At 40.5% G+C, this 14,152-nt stretch overlaps 1 protein-coding gene across 1 annotated transcript in view; it reads left to right on the forward strand.

The window, feature by feature from the left end:
* The window catches only part of CPS1 (carbamoyl-phosphate synthase 1), a 140,392-nt gene that overhangs the window by 102,758 nt on the left and 23,482 nt on the right, over positions 1-14,152 (forward strand). The window contains exons 26-29 of the mRNA XM_068967575.1: positions 1,081-1,275; positions 1,694-1,761; positions 3,437-3,512; positions 9,325-9,402. Of these exons, the coding sequence (XP_068823676.1) occupies positions 1,081-1,275; positions 1,694-1,761; positions 3,437-3,512; positions 9,325-9,402 (417 nt within the window). The remainder of the gene's footprint in view (positions 1-1,080; positions 1,276-1,693; positions 1,762-3,436; positions 3,513-9,324; positions 9,403-14,152) is intronic.

Genomic DNA, 14,152 nt, shown 5'->3' on the forward strand with positions numbered 1-14,152 from the left:
GATTGTAAATAAGACTGGAAAGCCTTAATGGCCCCGGCGATAAAGAGTTAACACTTTACCCATTAGGCAACAGAAGCATTTGGAGAACTCTGAATATAGGAGTAACTTGGTGAGGAGTCTTGTGAACAATTAGTCTGAATGGGTGGCTTCCCATCTGGCACTAGTGGTAAAAAAAAAAAAACACACCTGCCAATCCAGGAGATGTAAGAGACATGGGTTCGATCCCTGGGTTGAGAAGATCCCCTGGAGAAGGAAATGGCAACCCACTCTAGTATTCTTGCCCGGAGAATCCCATGGACGGAGGAGCCTGTCCATGGTGGGCTACAGTCCATGGGGTCACAAAAAGAGCTGGACGTGACTGAAGCGACTTAGCACGCATGCACAATCTGAATGTGAAGTGCTGGAGTGGAGAGGAACAGCAGAGATGAATGTTAAAAGGAGAGATCTGTATCCATTCAGGAAATTACAACAGTAGTTCAAGAATTAATTGAATATAATACAAAGTACAGGATGAAAATATTCATTGACTTGATTTTCTAATTGCCACACATGCAAATGTCATACATGGACATGCAATGGTATGGAAGTCATACTTGGTAATCATATTCAGGAGTCTTTCATGCTAATCACATGTAGTTTTCTGGGAGTCTTAACAAAGATTTTGGATGGTGTGTGCCCGGGAACTTCCCTGGCGGCTCAGATAGTAAAGACTTTGCCTGCAATGCAGGACACGCATGTTCGATCCCTGGGTTGGGAAGATCCCCTGGAGAAGGGAATGGCTATCCACTCCAGTACTCTTGACTGGAGAATTCTATGGACAGGATCCTGGCAGGCGACAGTCTATGGGGTTGCAAGGAGGTGGACACGACTGAGTGACTAGTGTGCGTGTGCATGTGTGTGTACCTGGAAAGTCAGGAAGAAATCCATTTATCTCTCTGTGGCATAACTTAATATTATCCATTGATGGGAATAATGAAAATATCACAATCATGTTCCACGTTTTCAGTAAGGAAATGGGGGCAGTAGTATTAGCCCAAATGTTCATCATCCGATAGCTGATATTGCGGACATATTTTTCAGGCATGTGGTGGCTGCATCATATCAGTTGGGGGCCAGATTCCAAACAACCTGGCAGTCCCCCTGTACAAGAATGGCGTCAAGATCATGGGCACGAGTCCTCTGCAGATTGACAGGGCTGAGGATCGCTCCATCTTCTCAGCTGTCTTGGATGAGCTGAAGGTGGCTCAGGCACCATGGAAAGCTGTTAACACTTTGGTAAGAAGAGAACCACATGTATGTTTTTAACATTTCCTCTTGAAAAGTCACGACCTGAATGCTAGCTACTGTGGATGTTAACTGCAGGGCAGATAGAATACACTATGCTGAGTGAATTTACTTTTTAAAGTCGCTATATTTCCATGATTGCAGTTAAATGGGGGTTATAAATTGATAGGAGTATTCTCATTAAGATTCTGACAATGAAAAGAAGTTCACACTATTTTTGAACTAGATTTGATATTTAGAATTAGAAACTAGAAATTTTATGTATTTCTATGTCCAATTTACATTTTAATGGTGTCTTTTGAGAGGAAGAATAAAAGGAGTTGAGTTACCACTTGTTCTAATGATACCATTCTGCATTTTTATTGACTATTTTACACTATTCATGCATTTTGTTGTTTCTGTTAATTAGAATGAGGCATTGGAATTTGCGAAGTCTGTGGGCTACCCCTGCTTGCTGAGACCTTCCTATGTTTTGAGGTAATATATTGTGTTCTGAAACAATTATTCAGAAATAGGAGATACCAAACTGCATTCTGTACGCTAGGAGCACTAGGCTTTGATGTGTAGTAATTTGTAAATCCATCGACAATCCCCCCGCCAACAAAGCCAGGGTGAGGACCTGGGCACTATTCTTCAGCGCAGTTCGTGCTTTCCCTTCTGGGAGTGACAACGGTGTCTCCAGTCCTACCTCTTAGAAGCATGGCTTACGCCCTCTCCTTGCCGAGTAAAGGGAGGATATGCCTTTATATTCGAGAAGAGGACAATTTAAAAAACCGAAGAGCAACAACAAACCAAGATTGGGGTGTCTCTCACCAGAGTCTGTTTTCTGATACTCAGAAATGAAAGTTAATCTTTGACTTTTGCCATCTCCTTCCAATAGTGCTTGTGGTTTGAATATTGTGGGGTTCTTTTTGAGATCATAATTTTTAATAAGTGAATTATAATGTTGGAGGACAAGGACAGTGTCTTTTATAATAAACTTGGAAACTAAATTTTACCATCAAAGGAGAAGTCGTCAATTGTTACTTATTTTCTTCAGATGTTACCACATGTGAGGAACAATTTCAGTGAACAGGGGATAAATAAGAGAAGCGTAATTTGCTGAGCACAATTTGCAAGTGTAAATGGAATTGGAGATGCGATCCTTTAAAATAATGAAAAATTTCAAATGAGGTGGAAAACTTTCCTTCTTATTTAAATGACATTTTGTGTAAACCACATTCTGATAATACTACCTCTCTGAGGTATTAATGTAAGTTAATTTCAACAACATAGACATTTAAGGAGGTTTGCAGAAAGCAACTCTGACTTCTGTGCATCTTCTCATCATTTCATTCCATATCTTTTAGTTTCTTAGGCTGTGAATTATCAACATTATTATTACCTTAGCCTTCTTGCCTTAAATAGATGAAGAAATTGAAAGCTTTTTATGCATAAAATTTGCAGTATAGTAGAAAAGGTAAGGCGAATGCTACTTTTTAAAAAGAAGTAGAAAGTGATATTTTTGTTCCTTATGGCTTCCCTTCCTCTTAGTTTTCGTTCTTTCCTCCTCTCCTATCCCATTCTGCAAATGCCAGCTTTCTGAATAAATTGATTTCAGATAGTATTCTTTCTCAAGAATTTGAAAGGACACAGTTGAATATATTTCAATCAGATACTGCACTTTATATTAGCAAATGTTACTAAAAAAAATTGATTCTTTTGTAACCCAGCTGAGATAGTGGAATGACCTGTTTTGACAGCATATTTGTGGGTTAAAATCTGCTATAGGTAGTGAACTCTGAAGACGCAAGTTTAGAACACTATGTCCTGGCAGGGATCTTGTTACAGTTTTAAGTGTTACCTGGAACCAGAAGAGAGTTAAAATGATAAAGAGAAAGGATGAACCTTGAGAATGTGTCATCTCTAAGACCTACCATTGTTCTCTTTGGGTATTCTCACAGTTCTCACCCCCTTTCCCCGTCCCCAACCTGGGGGACTTTTTGCTTTGGTTGATTGTCCTGTTGATTACATAAAGTTTCGATGTAGAAAGAGGCACCTTCTTACTTACCCTAAATTGGAACTACTCTGAGAAGCAATCGTGTATAGCATGCTTTACTTCCGAAGTGGTGAAAGAAATTGACCTCTTTTTTTTTTCCCCCTTCTTACTCAGCGGGTCTGCCATGAATGTGGTATTCTCCGAGGATGAGATGAAAAAATTCCTAGAGGAGGCCACTAGAGTCTCTCAGGTAGTGTCCTGTTTCCTCTTGGCGACTTTTACCTCTTCTGTTAATTGCTACCCTGTTTATATGTTGTTTTGCTTTGCATGGGATGTTTTTCCTTTTTTTTTTCTTCTACCCATTATTCTCCAAAATACAGAAATGAGAAAACGCAAATGCATTTAATTATATTTGGATCCTTGGGGTTAATGGAAGAAGGGGAAGACCAGTGAATATTTTATCATAATAGAGTTTTATACAATTTTAGTCTCCAGGAGCAAGGCTGGATAAGCATGAACTTTGTTCACGAGTTAGATGCTGGTCAAGTTCCCCATGGGATTCCCCGTCTTACAGGCAGCCCAACCATGGTCATCATGAACAAGTGACGGCTTCCCTGATTTTTAATTCTCAGACCTGGAGAGATGTTCTTTGCCTTAGTCAACGCTGCAACTTTAATAGTAAATCCCCTCACTCACCTATTGATTTTTCTCATTCTGGTACATTCCATTTGTAAGTTAATGAAAATGTTTATAATTTTCTGGCCACTCAACCACCTTCCTCCACTGCCCCCAGCTTTTACTTTCTCCTTCGGCATTACCTCAGTGTGATCCATTTAAGATTTACCCAGGGGGGTTATTGATTTGCAGACCTCACACTGTAGAGGATAAAAGTAACGTTTTCCTTTTAAAAGCTTTCAAAAGCTAGTTGGGGCTAAAAGGAAAAAATGGAGAGAGAGAGAGAAAGCACAACTCATAGAGAAGAGTTTGATGTTAGGCAGTGGAGTTTGGAGGGAGCCAAGCAGTGAAATCAGAGGCACTTCAAAGAGGAATAAAGAGTGTGGATAGTTCCTGCACGCATGAAGTGGGGCTTCCTCTCTGTGTGGTAGCTGCTCCCCATAGGAATTTGTTCACTGTAAAAAGTGGGTAATGATAAAGAGTGAGGAGAGGCAAAGAGTGAAAAAAAAAAAAAAAAAGCAACCAAGTGGATTTTGAATTCACTCTTTGCGAAAGTTAGATAACTGAGGAGGGACTTTGTCCAACAGGCCAGTTTTCATTAATGTGTTCTGAAGTCGGACATGGTCCTCTTCTCTGTTGCACTCCCTGAGAGGGATCCTGCAACTCTGATGTTTTGAGTAAACAGCAGCTACACCCAGCTAGTCTCATGTGAGTGATAAGGCAGGTTTTCTCTGTTTGGGATATTGGATTTCATAGGCCCTCTATTTGGTAGAATATTTTTTAAATAATTTTTTTTCATATGGATAGAATCCTAACAGGCCCAAAGTTGTATCATAGCGATGTCCTAATGGAATACTAAGTTGAAGTCTTCCATTAAACTACAGCAGGACCTGGGATTCTCAATTCAGTGAACTTAGAGTAAAACTTGGAGAAGGCAATGGCACCCTACTCCAGTACTCTTGCCTGGAAAATCCCATGGGTGGAGGAGCCTGGTGGGCTGCAGTCCATGGGGTTGCTAAGAGTCGGACACGACTGAGCGACTTGACTTTCACTTTTCACTTTCATGCATTGGAGAAGGAAATGGCAACCCACTCCAGTGTTCTTGCCTGGAGAATCCCAGGGCTGAGGGAGCCTGGTGGGCTCCCGTCTATGGGGTCATACAGAGTCAGACACGACTGAAGTGACAGCAGCAGCAGAGTAAAACTACCATTCATTATGACCTTCTATGTGAGGCTTTCCTGGTGGCTCAGATGGTAAAGAATCTGGCTGAAATGCAGGAGACCCAAGTTCGATGAGCTATTATGTATCCATTCATATTTGCTGCTGCTGCTGCTAAGCTGCTTTAGTCGTGTCCGACTCTGCGATCCCATAGACTGCAGCCCACCAGGCTTCCCCGTCCCTGGGATTCTCCAGGCAAGAACACTGGAGTGGGTTGCCATTTCCTTCTCCAATGCATGAAAGTGAAAAGTGAAAGTCAAATCGCTCAGTCGTATCTGACTCTTAGTGACCCCATGGACTGCAGCCACCAGGCTCCTCCACCCATGGGGTTCTCCAGGCAAGAATACTGGAGTGGGGTGTCATTGCCTTCTCCCCATTCATATTTAGCACCTGCTACATAATGGCAATATTCTCAGAATCAGGAATTACATTCATGAAAAGATTCTCTGTGCTCACAGATGACTCTCTTTATTAGGAACATAAGACATCAAATAATGATGATTAAATATGATGAGCAAAAATACATGATGTTGAGAGAAAGTATAAAAGAATTAGGGACCAGTCTCTGAAGAAGGGACTTTTAATTTGGTTAAGAATTATTGATTCAGAATTAAAAGGTTTACATCATGGATATGAAGTAAGAAAGGACAGCAAGTATAAAGGCCTGAAGCTGAGAAAGGGCATGAAGTTTCTAGAAAATGACAAAGCACTCACTTTTTTGCCTAGGATGCCAAACATGGTAGGAAGTGTTAATTATAATGATGATAGGGTAGAAAGTGAAGGAGCAGATAGAGAGAACCTTGTCAGTCACTGAGTTTAGATTTTAGTCATATTTTCTTACTGAATCACTGTGCTGTACACCTGAAACTAATGCAAGAGTGTGAATCAATTATACTTCCATTTTAAAAAAGGAGCAATTGAAAGCTTAAGAAACATTTCTCTTCTGCAGTACAGAGAGTGAAATAAATCTGGGACAAGACTGAATTCATGGAAAGAGGTTAGAAGGCTATTGTGTAGCTCAGGGTAGAGATGACAGTGCCTTGGATCAGAATGATGATAGTGGGCTTACCACTGGTGGCTCAGTGGTAAAGAATCCTCCAGTGCAGGAGACACAGATTCAGTTCCTGATCCAGGGAGATCCCACAGGCCGTGAAGCAACTAAGTCCGTGCATCACAACTATTGATCCTGTGCTCTAGAGCTGGGAGCTGTAACTACTGAGCCTTCTTGCTGCAACTGGTGAAGCCTTCACACCCTATCTGCAACAAGAAGAGTCACTGCAGTGAGAAGCCCACGCACCACAACTGGGGAGTAACCCCCGCTTGCTGCAACTAGAGAAAAACACTTGCAGCAATAAAGACCCGGCACACCCCCAAATAAATAAATAAATAAAATTATGTATATTTATATAAAAGAATAATGAGAGTAAAGGGGCTTCCCTAGCAGTCCAGTGGTTAAGATTCTGCACTTCCAAGACAAGGGGTGCAGGTATGATCCCTGGTTGGGGAACTAAGATCCCATGTACCGTGTGTTGGGGCCATAAAAGAAAAAAAAGATCAGTGATAGTACAGATGGAGGGAAGGGCATGTGTTCTAGAAATACTGAGGATGTGCATTCACGATGTGAATGGATGGAGACAGGGTAAAGAGAGGATGAAGGATGATTCCCGAGTTTCCGCCTTAGTCAGCTGATGGACAGAGGCACCATTTATTGAAACAAGGAACACTTAAGGAGAGAAATTTTAGAGGGGAAAATCATACCTAATTTTTGACCTTTTGTATATGTGGTGCCTGTGAAGAGTTCAAATGCAGATGTTTTGAAAGAAGAGGGTTATACAGATTCAAAATTGAAGATCAAGATCACAGCTAAAGAGAGATAAATATATATTTGGAAGTCAGTAGCTTATTACTGGAACCGAAGTTTTAAGATTGGAAGCAGTCACTGGGGAGAGTATAGAGGAAAAGGAACAGTTAAGACAGAGAGGAAAAGAATACTGGCATTTGAGGGCTGAGTAGGGAAGAAAGAACCATGAAGGAGTCTGAGAAAGAAGCCTGAAAATGTGATCATGGATACCTAAGAAAGAAAGTGCTTTAAGAAAGCCAACTGCTGAAAGGTTGAAGTTTATTAAGAAATCTTCTTCCTCAACATAGTAAGGGCTATTTGTAAATGTGTTTGATTGGTCAAGATAGAGAATGATGTTGTTGCCCCCGTCAGATCCTTTACCTATGGGAGCACCCACCCCTCAGCTGCTGTGATAGCTGATGATACCTCCCAGCTACATTTCTCAGGATAACTTGTTGTTGTTTAGTTGCTAAGTCGTGTCTGATTCTTAGTGACCCCATGGACTGTAGCCTACCAGGCTCCTCTGTCCTTGGAATTTCCCAGGCAAGAATACTGGAGTGGGTTGATATTTCCTGTTCCAGGAGCTCTTCCCGACCCAGGGATCAAACTCACTTCTTTTGCACTGGCAGGTAGCTTCTTAACCACTGTGCCACCTGGGAAGCCCACTCAGGATAACTATTCTCAGTCAAATGGGAGCTTCTGACACCAGGAAGCAAGACCCCTCACCTCACCTCACCACCACCCTCAAACCCTGGACAGTGACTGTCCTTTGCTTCAAGTTAGGACTTACTCTGTGCTGTAACTCAGAGCTCCCTGTGGGGTGAAGCTGAATCCAGTCCCCAGTGACCCCACAAACTACCTAGTTTTAGTCCCTGTGACCCATCCTGCTTTTCTCAATCCCTTAATAAATCACTTGAACAAGAACCTCTGTCTTAGGCTTGGCTAGAGAAACTAAGACAGCTATTGAACTTTATCTCTTGTTTTTTTGCAGTTATATTGTTATCATTATATATTTTGTGGAAAATTCCCACAAAGGTCCCAATACAGCTCTTCCAGGCCTGCCAACACTAAATATTCAATATTTTTAAAAGAAGGAACAGAGATTAAAAAGTTTTTTTGTGTATGTGTGTGGCTAATCAATAGTTTAATGCCTAATAGGCTTTTGAAGAAAAGGGAGTGGGGAAAGTTTCTTCATTTAATAATAACTGTGAGAAGAGAACAGCTTATTTATGGCATAAGACATGGGTTATTTTGAATTTTTCACTAAATTCCATTCTATTTAAAGTGTTCTGCTAAAGGAGATAAGATATATTAAATTCAACACACATGCCAAAGATGATGAACTCCATGATAGTGGGCCAAAGGGGTTTGTGTTCAGAATGAAAAGAGATGTTTAGAGAAGGCTTCAGGGAGGAGGTGGTATTGGAGCCAGGCCTTGAAGGATGGGTTGAAGTTTGAAAGATAAAGTGAGGAGAGAAGCTGGTGTACACTGGGGGAGGAGAGGCATGGAGATAGGTAAAGGCAGGTTTTGACAAGAAAACAGCAAGTGTGCAGTGTGCTAGGGTCTCGCGCAAAGAGGAGAAGAGATGTTTAAACTCTTGAGGTATTCATTCAGTCGCTTCAACTAGTTTGGAAAAAGCACGTTGTGATTGGGCTGTGGAGGGCATTGCAGTACTGCTGTGGAGGAGCTGAGTGGGGGCAGACGTTAAAGAATATTAAGGGGTCTGAAACAGCTGAGAAAGCAAGAACATTTTGAAGAATGTTTGATTTTGCAGTTGCAAACGTCATATTGTAGAAGTGATTTAAAGCATGCCAATTTCAGGTAAATAATTCCATCTTTGGTCTAACAAAACTGAAACAAAATACTTCTCTCCTTCTAAGTTCATTCTCAATTCTCATGTAGAGAAGTGATTGAGGAAATTGTAGTGCTTGGAAAAGATAAAGAACAGAAAAAATACCTGAACTAAAAACTGATATGAATAAAACAGAGAGACATTTATAATTCTGGAGACAAGTAAAGGAGCCGCATTCTGTCCTCTCCTTTGCCTCCTTTTTTTCTCTAACTCACCTAGAGTCTACATTTGAAACTTCAAAACTCATGTTCAATTCACTGAGGACTCAAAATTGGAGAAAGATTTCCTGTTCCTCACTGTAAGCAGAGAGTGACCTTGTTCTTACTAAACAAATTGGCTAATGAATTTGTGCTGTGTGTTGAGGAGTTTTTTTTTCAAGTTTTGCCCAAGTATTGACTTAAGGTACATTATTTACTTGACACTTTGCATAAAATTTCAGCTAAAGATTCTCCCTACCCTGTTTTCCTTGATGACAGGAACACCCAGTGGTGCTGACGAAATTTATTGAGGGGGCCCGGGAAGTGGAAATGGATGCTGTTGGCAAAGATGGACGAGTAAGTGTTGCATCACCTCCCACTTCCCCCATCCCTGCCTTCCCATCAATTTTTTTCCTTGGCAATTTAGAAACATAGCACAGATTAGAGCTCATGATTTCTACAAAATAGGTCTCTAATAATAATGGACAAGCTGCTCAGTCAAAAAATGTTCAAATTCACTGACAATTCAGTTGTGTCATAGGTACCATTTCTTCTGCTTTTCATGTTAGAATTTCTCTTTGATGATATTCAAAATTAATTATCATCCTGTACTTATTCTTTTTGAATAGATTTTCTCTCTAATTTTCCTTTGTCTGTGGGTTTCCTTTTATGTTTCAGTGGATATCATAAAAAAATCTGATACTTTTCTTTCTGAAGTTCCTAATTGAATCCCTACTTCTTCATCTCTCTTGATTTTCCATCCTCCCCCTTTTTATTGGGTTAATAAAGACAAAACTAAACAGAGCTGATGGATAAAGATAATATAAAATTGACTTACCACATCACATCTGGTATCACTAATACAATCAATGTCTCTAACTTCAGGGAGAAATGAAAGTATGAAGAATGCCTTTCTTTAGTTTTAAGGTTGTACTAGTAAGGCATTTATTACTTATCTTGAAACAGAGAAAGTTATATTTTAGAGTCCATATCATTCTATTTGCTTTAAGGAAATAAAATGGATTTTATCTTGGACTTCATCTTCTACTTTACACTCTACTGAAAATGATAAAGTTTTTTTTTTTTTTCTGCTTGTTTTTTTCTTCCAGATTAACAGTTCAAAGTAGTGTTGTTAAAAAAAATTACATTTATAGTAATGATGACCTCTTATATAATCTACAGTTTAAGCACCCGTTTATTGAATAGTCATTAAGTCATGTTTGACTCTTTGTGACTCGATGGACTACAGCACTCCAGGCTTTATGTCCTTCACCATCTCCTTCAGTTCAGTTCAATTGCTCAGGCATGTCTGATTCTTTGGGAACCCATGAACCGCAGCATGCCAGGCCTCCCTGTCCATCACCAACTCCCGAAGCCTACCCAAATTTATGCCCATTGAGTCGGTGATGCCATCCAACCATCTCACCCTCTGTTGTGCCCTTCTTCTCCTGGCCTCAATCTTTCCCAGCATCAGGGTCTTTTCCAGTGAGTCAGCTCTTCATATCAGGTGGCCAAAGTATTGGAGTTTCAGCTTCAACATCAGTCCTTCCAATGAACACTCAGGACTGATCTCCTTTAGGATGGACTGGTTGGATCTCCTTGCAGTTCAAGGGACTCTCAAGAGTCTTCTCCAACACCACAGTTCAAAAGCATCAATTCTTCAGTGCTCAGCTTTCTTTATAGTCCAACTCGCACATCCATATGTGACTACTGGAAAAACCATAGCATTGACTAGCAGACTTTTGTTGACAAAGTAATGTCTCTGCTTTTTAATATGCTGTCTAGATTGGTATTACCTTTCCTTCCAAGGAGTAAACGTCTTTTAATTTTATGGCTGCAATCAGTATCTGCAGTGATTTTGGAGCCCCCCAAAAATAAAGTCAGCCACTGTTTCCCCATATATTTTCCATGAAGTGATGGGACCAGATGCCATGATCTTCATTTTCTGAATGTTGAGTTTTAAGCCGACTTTTTCACTCTCCTCTTTCACTTTCATCAAGAGGCTCTTTAGTTCTTCTTCACTTTCTGCCATAAGGGTGGTGTCATCTGCATGTCTGAGGTTATTGATATTTCTCCCAGCAATCTTGATTCCAGCTTGTACTTCATCCAACCCACCATTTCTTGTGATGTGCTCTGCATAGAAGTTATATAAGCAGGGTGACAATATACAGCCTTGACACACTCCTTTTCTTATTTGGAGTCAGTCTGTTGTTCCATGTCCAGTTCTTTTTTTTTTTTCCATTTTTCTACATTAACTTTATTAAAAAAATTTTTTTTCAGTTTTATTTATTTATTTATTTTACTTTACAATATTTTATTGGTTTTCCAGACCTGCATACAGGTTTCTCAAGAGGCAGGTCAGGTGGTCTGGTATTCCCATCTCTTTCAGAATTTTCCACAGTTTATTGTGGTCCACACACTCAAAGGCTTTGGCATAGTCAATAAAGCAGAAATAGATGTTTTTCTGGAACTCTCTTGCTTTTTTGATGATCCAGCGGATGTTGGCAATTTGATCGCTGGTTCCTCTGCCTTTTCGAAAACCAGCTTGAACATCTGCAAGTTCACGGTTCATGTAGTGCTGAAGCCTGACTTGGATAATTTTGAGCATTACTTTACTAGCATGTGAGATGAGTGCAACTGTGTGGTAGTCTGAGCATTCTTTGGCATTGCCTTTCTTTGGGATTAGAATGCAAACTGACCTTTTCCAGTCCTATGGCCACTGCTGAGCTTTCCAAATTTGCTGGCATATTGAGTGCAGCACTTTCACAGCATCATCTTTTAGGATTTGAAATAGCTCCACTGGAATTCCATCACCTCTACTAGCTTTGTTCATCGTGATGCTTCCAAAGGCCCACTTGAATTCATATTCCAGGATGTCTGGCTCTAGGTGAGTGATCACACCATCATGATTATCTGGGTCATGAAGATGTTTTTTGTGCAGTTCTTCTGTGTATTCTTGCCACCTCTTCTTAATATCTTCTGCTTCTGTTAGGTCCATACCATTTCTGTTCTTTATTGAGCCCATCTTTGCATGAAATGTTTACCAGATTCATGTCCATTGAGTTGGTGATGCTATCTACCATCTCATCCTCTGCTGCCTTCTTCTCTCACTGCCTTCAATCTTTCCCAGCATCAGGGTGTTTTCCAATGAGTCAGTTCTTCACATCAGGTGGCCAAAGTATTAGAGCTTCAGCATTAGTCCTTCCAATGAATATTCAGTGTTGTTTTCCTTTAGGATTGATTGGTTTGGTCTCCTTGCAGTCCAAGTGACTCTCAAGAGTCTTCTCCAGCACCACAGTTCAAAAGCATCAATTTTTCAGCACTCAACCTTCTTTATGGTCCAACTCTCACGTCCATACATGACTATTGGAAAAAACAAACAAACAAACATAGTTTTGACTATATGGACCTTTGTTGGCAAAGTGATGTCTTTGCTTTATAATATGCTATCTCAGTTTGTCTTAGTTTTCCTTCCTATCCCTGGAAAAATGTCATTTGTTTTCTGTTTAACTCTTTTGGTTATATAAAGCATAAAAAGATGCAACATGATATATATTTATATGTATGTAGTTTTTGCTTTTATTTCTTGGACTTCTAATATATTCCTTTTCTAATGTACGCCTCCTTAGAATTTTCATCCCTGACCTCCTGATCTCTAGAGTTATGGAGCATTTGTTTAATCTCTTCCTCTTTTCAATATTTTACCTCTTTGAGACTGAGGTGTAAATTAAGAGTAATGTGACTATACCAATGTGGAAGTGGAGAATGTAAGACAGACCTACATACATCTGTGTTTTTTCAAATAATGTGCTGTAAAGTAATTCTGGTCTGTTGGCCTTATTTATTTCCAATTTGCTAGGATAGGCTCTTTCCCTAAGCTTCTCTTAGACCCCAGCATTGCTTATCATTCTGGATTCCTTCTTTTGGAAGTATTTCAGGTTGTTCACATAATTTTTAAACAGTCACACTCAGAAATGGACATAATACTTCAGTTCAGTTCAGTCACTCAGTCGTGCCTGACTCTTTGTGACCCCATGAATCGCAGCACGCCAGGCCTCCCTGTCCATCACCAACTCCTGGAGTTCACTCAGACTCAAGTCCATCGAGTCAGTGAGGCCATCCAGCCATCTCATCCTCGGTCTTCCCCTTCTTCTCCTGCCCCCAATCCCTCCCAGCATCAGAGTCTTTTCCAATGAGTCAACTCTTCGCATGAGGTGGCCAAAGTACTGGAGCTTCAGCTTTAGCATCATTCCTTCCAAAGAAATCCCAGGGCTGATCTCCTTCAGAATGGACTGGTTAGATCTCCTTGCAGTCCAAGGGACTCTCAAGAGTCTTCTCCAACACCACAGTTCAAAAGCATCAATTCTTCAGTGCTCAGCCTTCTTCACAGTCCAACTCTTACATCCATACATGACTACTGGAAAAACCATAGGCTTGACTAGACGGACCTTAGTCGGCAAAGTAATGTCTCTGCTTTTGAATATGCTATCTAGGTTGGTCATAACTTTCCTTCCAAGGAGTAAGCGCCTTTTAATTTCATGGTTGCAGTCACCATCTGCAGTGATTTTGGAGCCCCCCAAAATAAAGTCTGACACTGTTTACACTGTTTCTTCATCTATTTCCCATGGAGTGATGGGACTGGATGCCATGATCTTCATTTTCTTAATGTTGAACTTGAAGCCAACTTTTTCACTCTCCTCTTTTACTTTCATCAAGAGGCTTTTTAGCTCCTCTTCAGTTTCTGCCATAAGGGTGGTGTCATCTGCATATCTGAATTTATTGATATTTCTCCTGGCAGTCTTGATTCCAGCTTGTGTTTCTTCCAGTCCAGCGTTTCTTATGATGTACTCATGAAGTACATAGTACTTCAGACATGTTATAATGTTTTCAGAGCTCAATAGGACATAGTTGCTGTTCAGTGTCTCATTTGTGTCTGACTCTGTGACCTCCTATACTGCAGCATGCCAGGAATCCCTATCCTTCACTATGTCCTGGAGTTTGGTCAAATTTATGTCCATTGAGTCTGTGATGCCATCCAACCATCTCATCCTCTGTTGCCCCCTTCTCCTCCTGTCCTCAGTCTTTCCTGGCATCAGGGTCTTTTTCA

This window comes from Capricornis sumatraensis, chromosome 3 (genome assembly GCF_032405125.1).
Source record: "Capricornis sumatraensis isolate serow.1 chromosome 3, serow.2, whole genome shotgun sequence".
In the NCBI taxonomy this organism is placed as follows: Eukaryota; Metazoa; Chordata; class Mammalia; order Artiodactyla; family Bovidae; genus Capricornis; species Capricornis sumatraensis.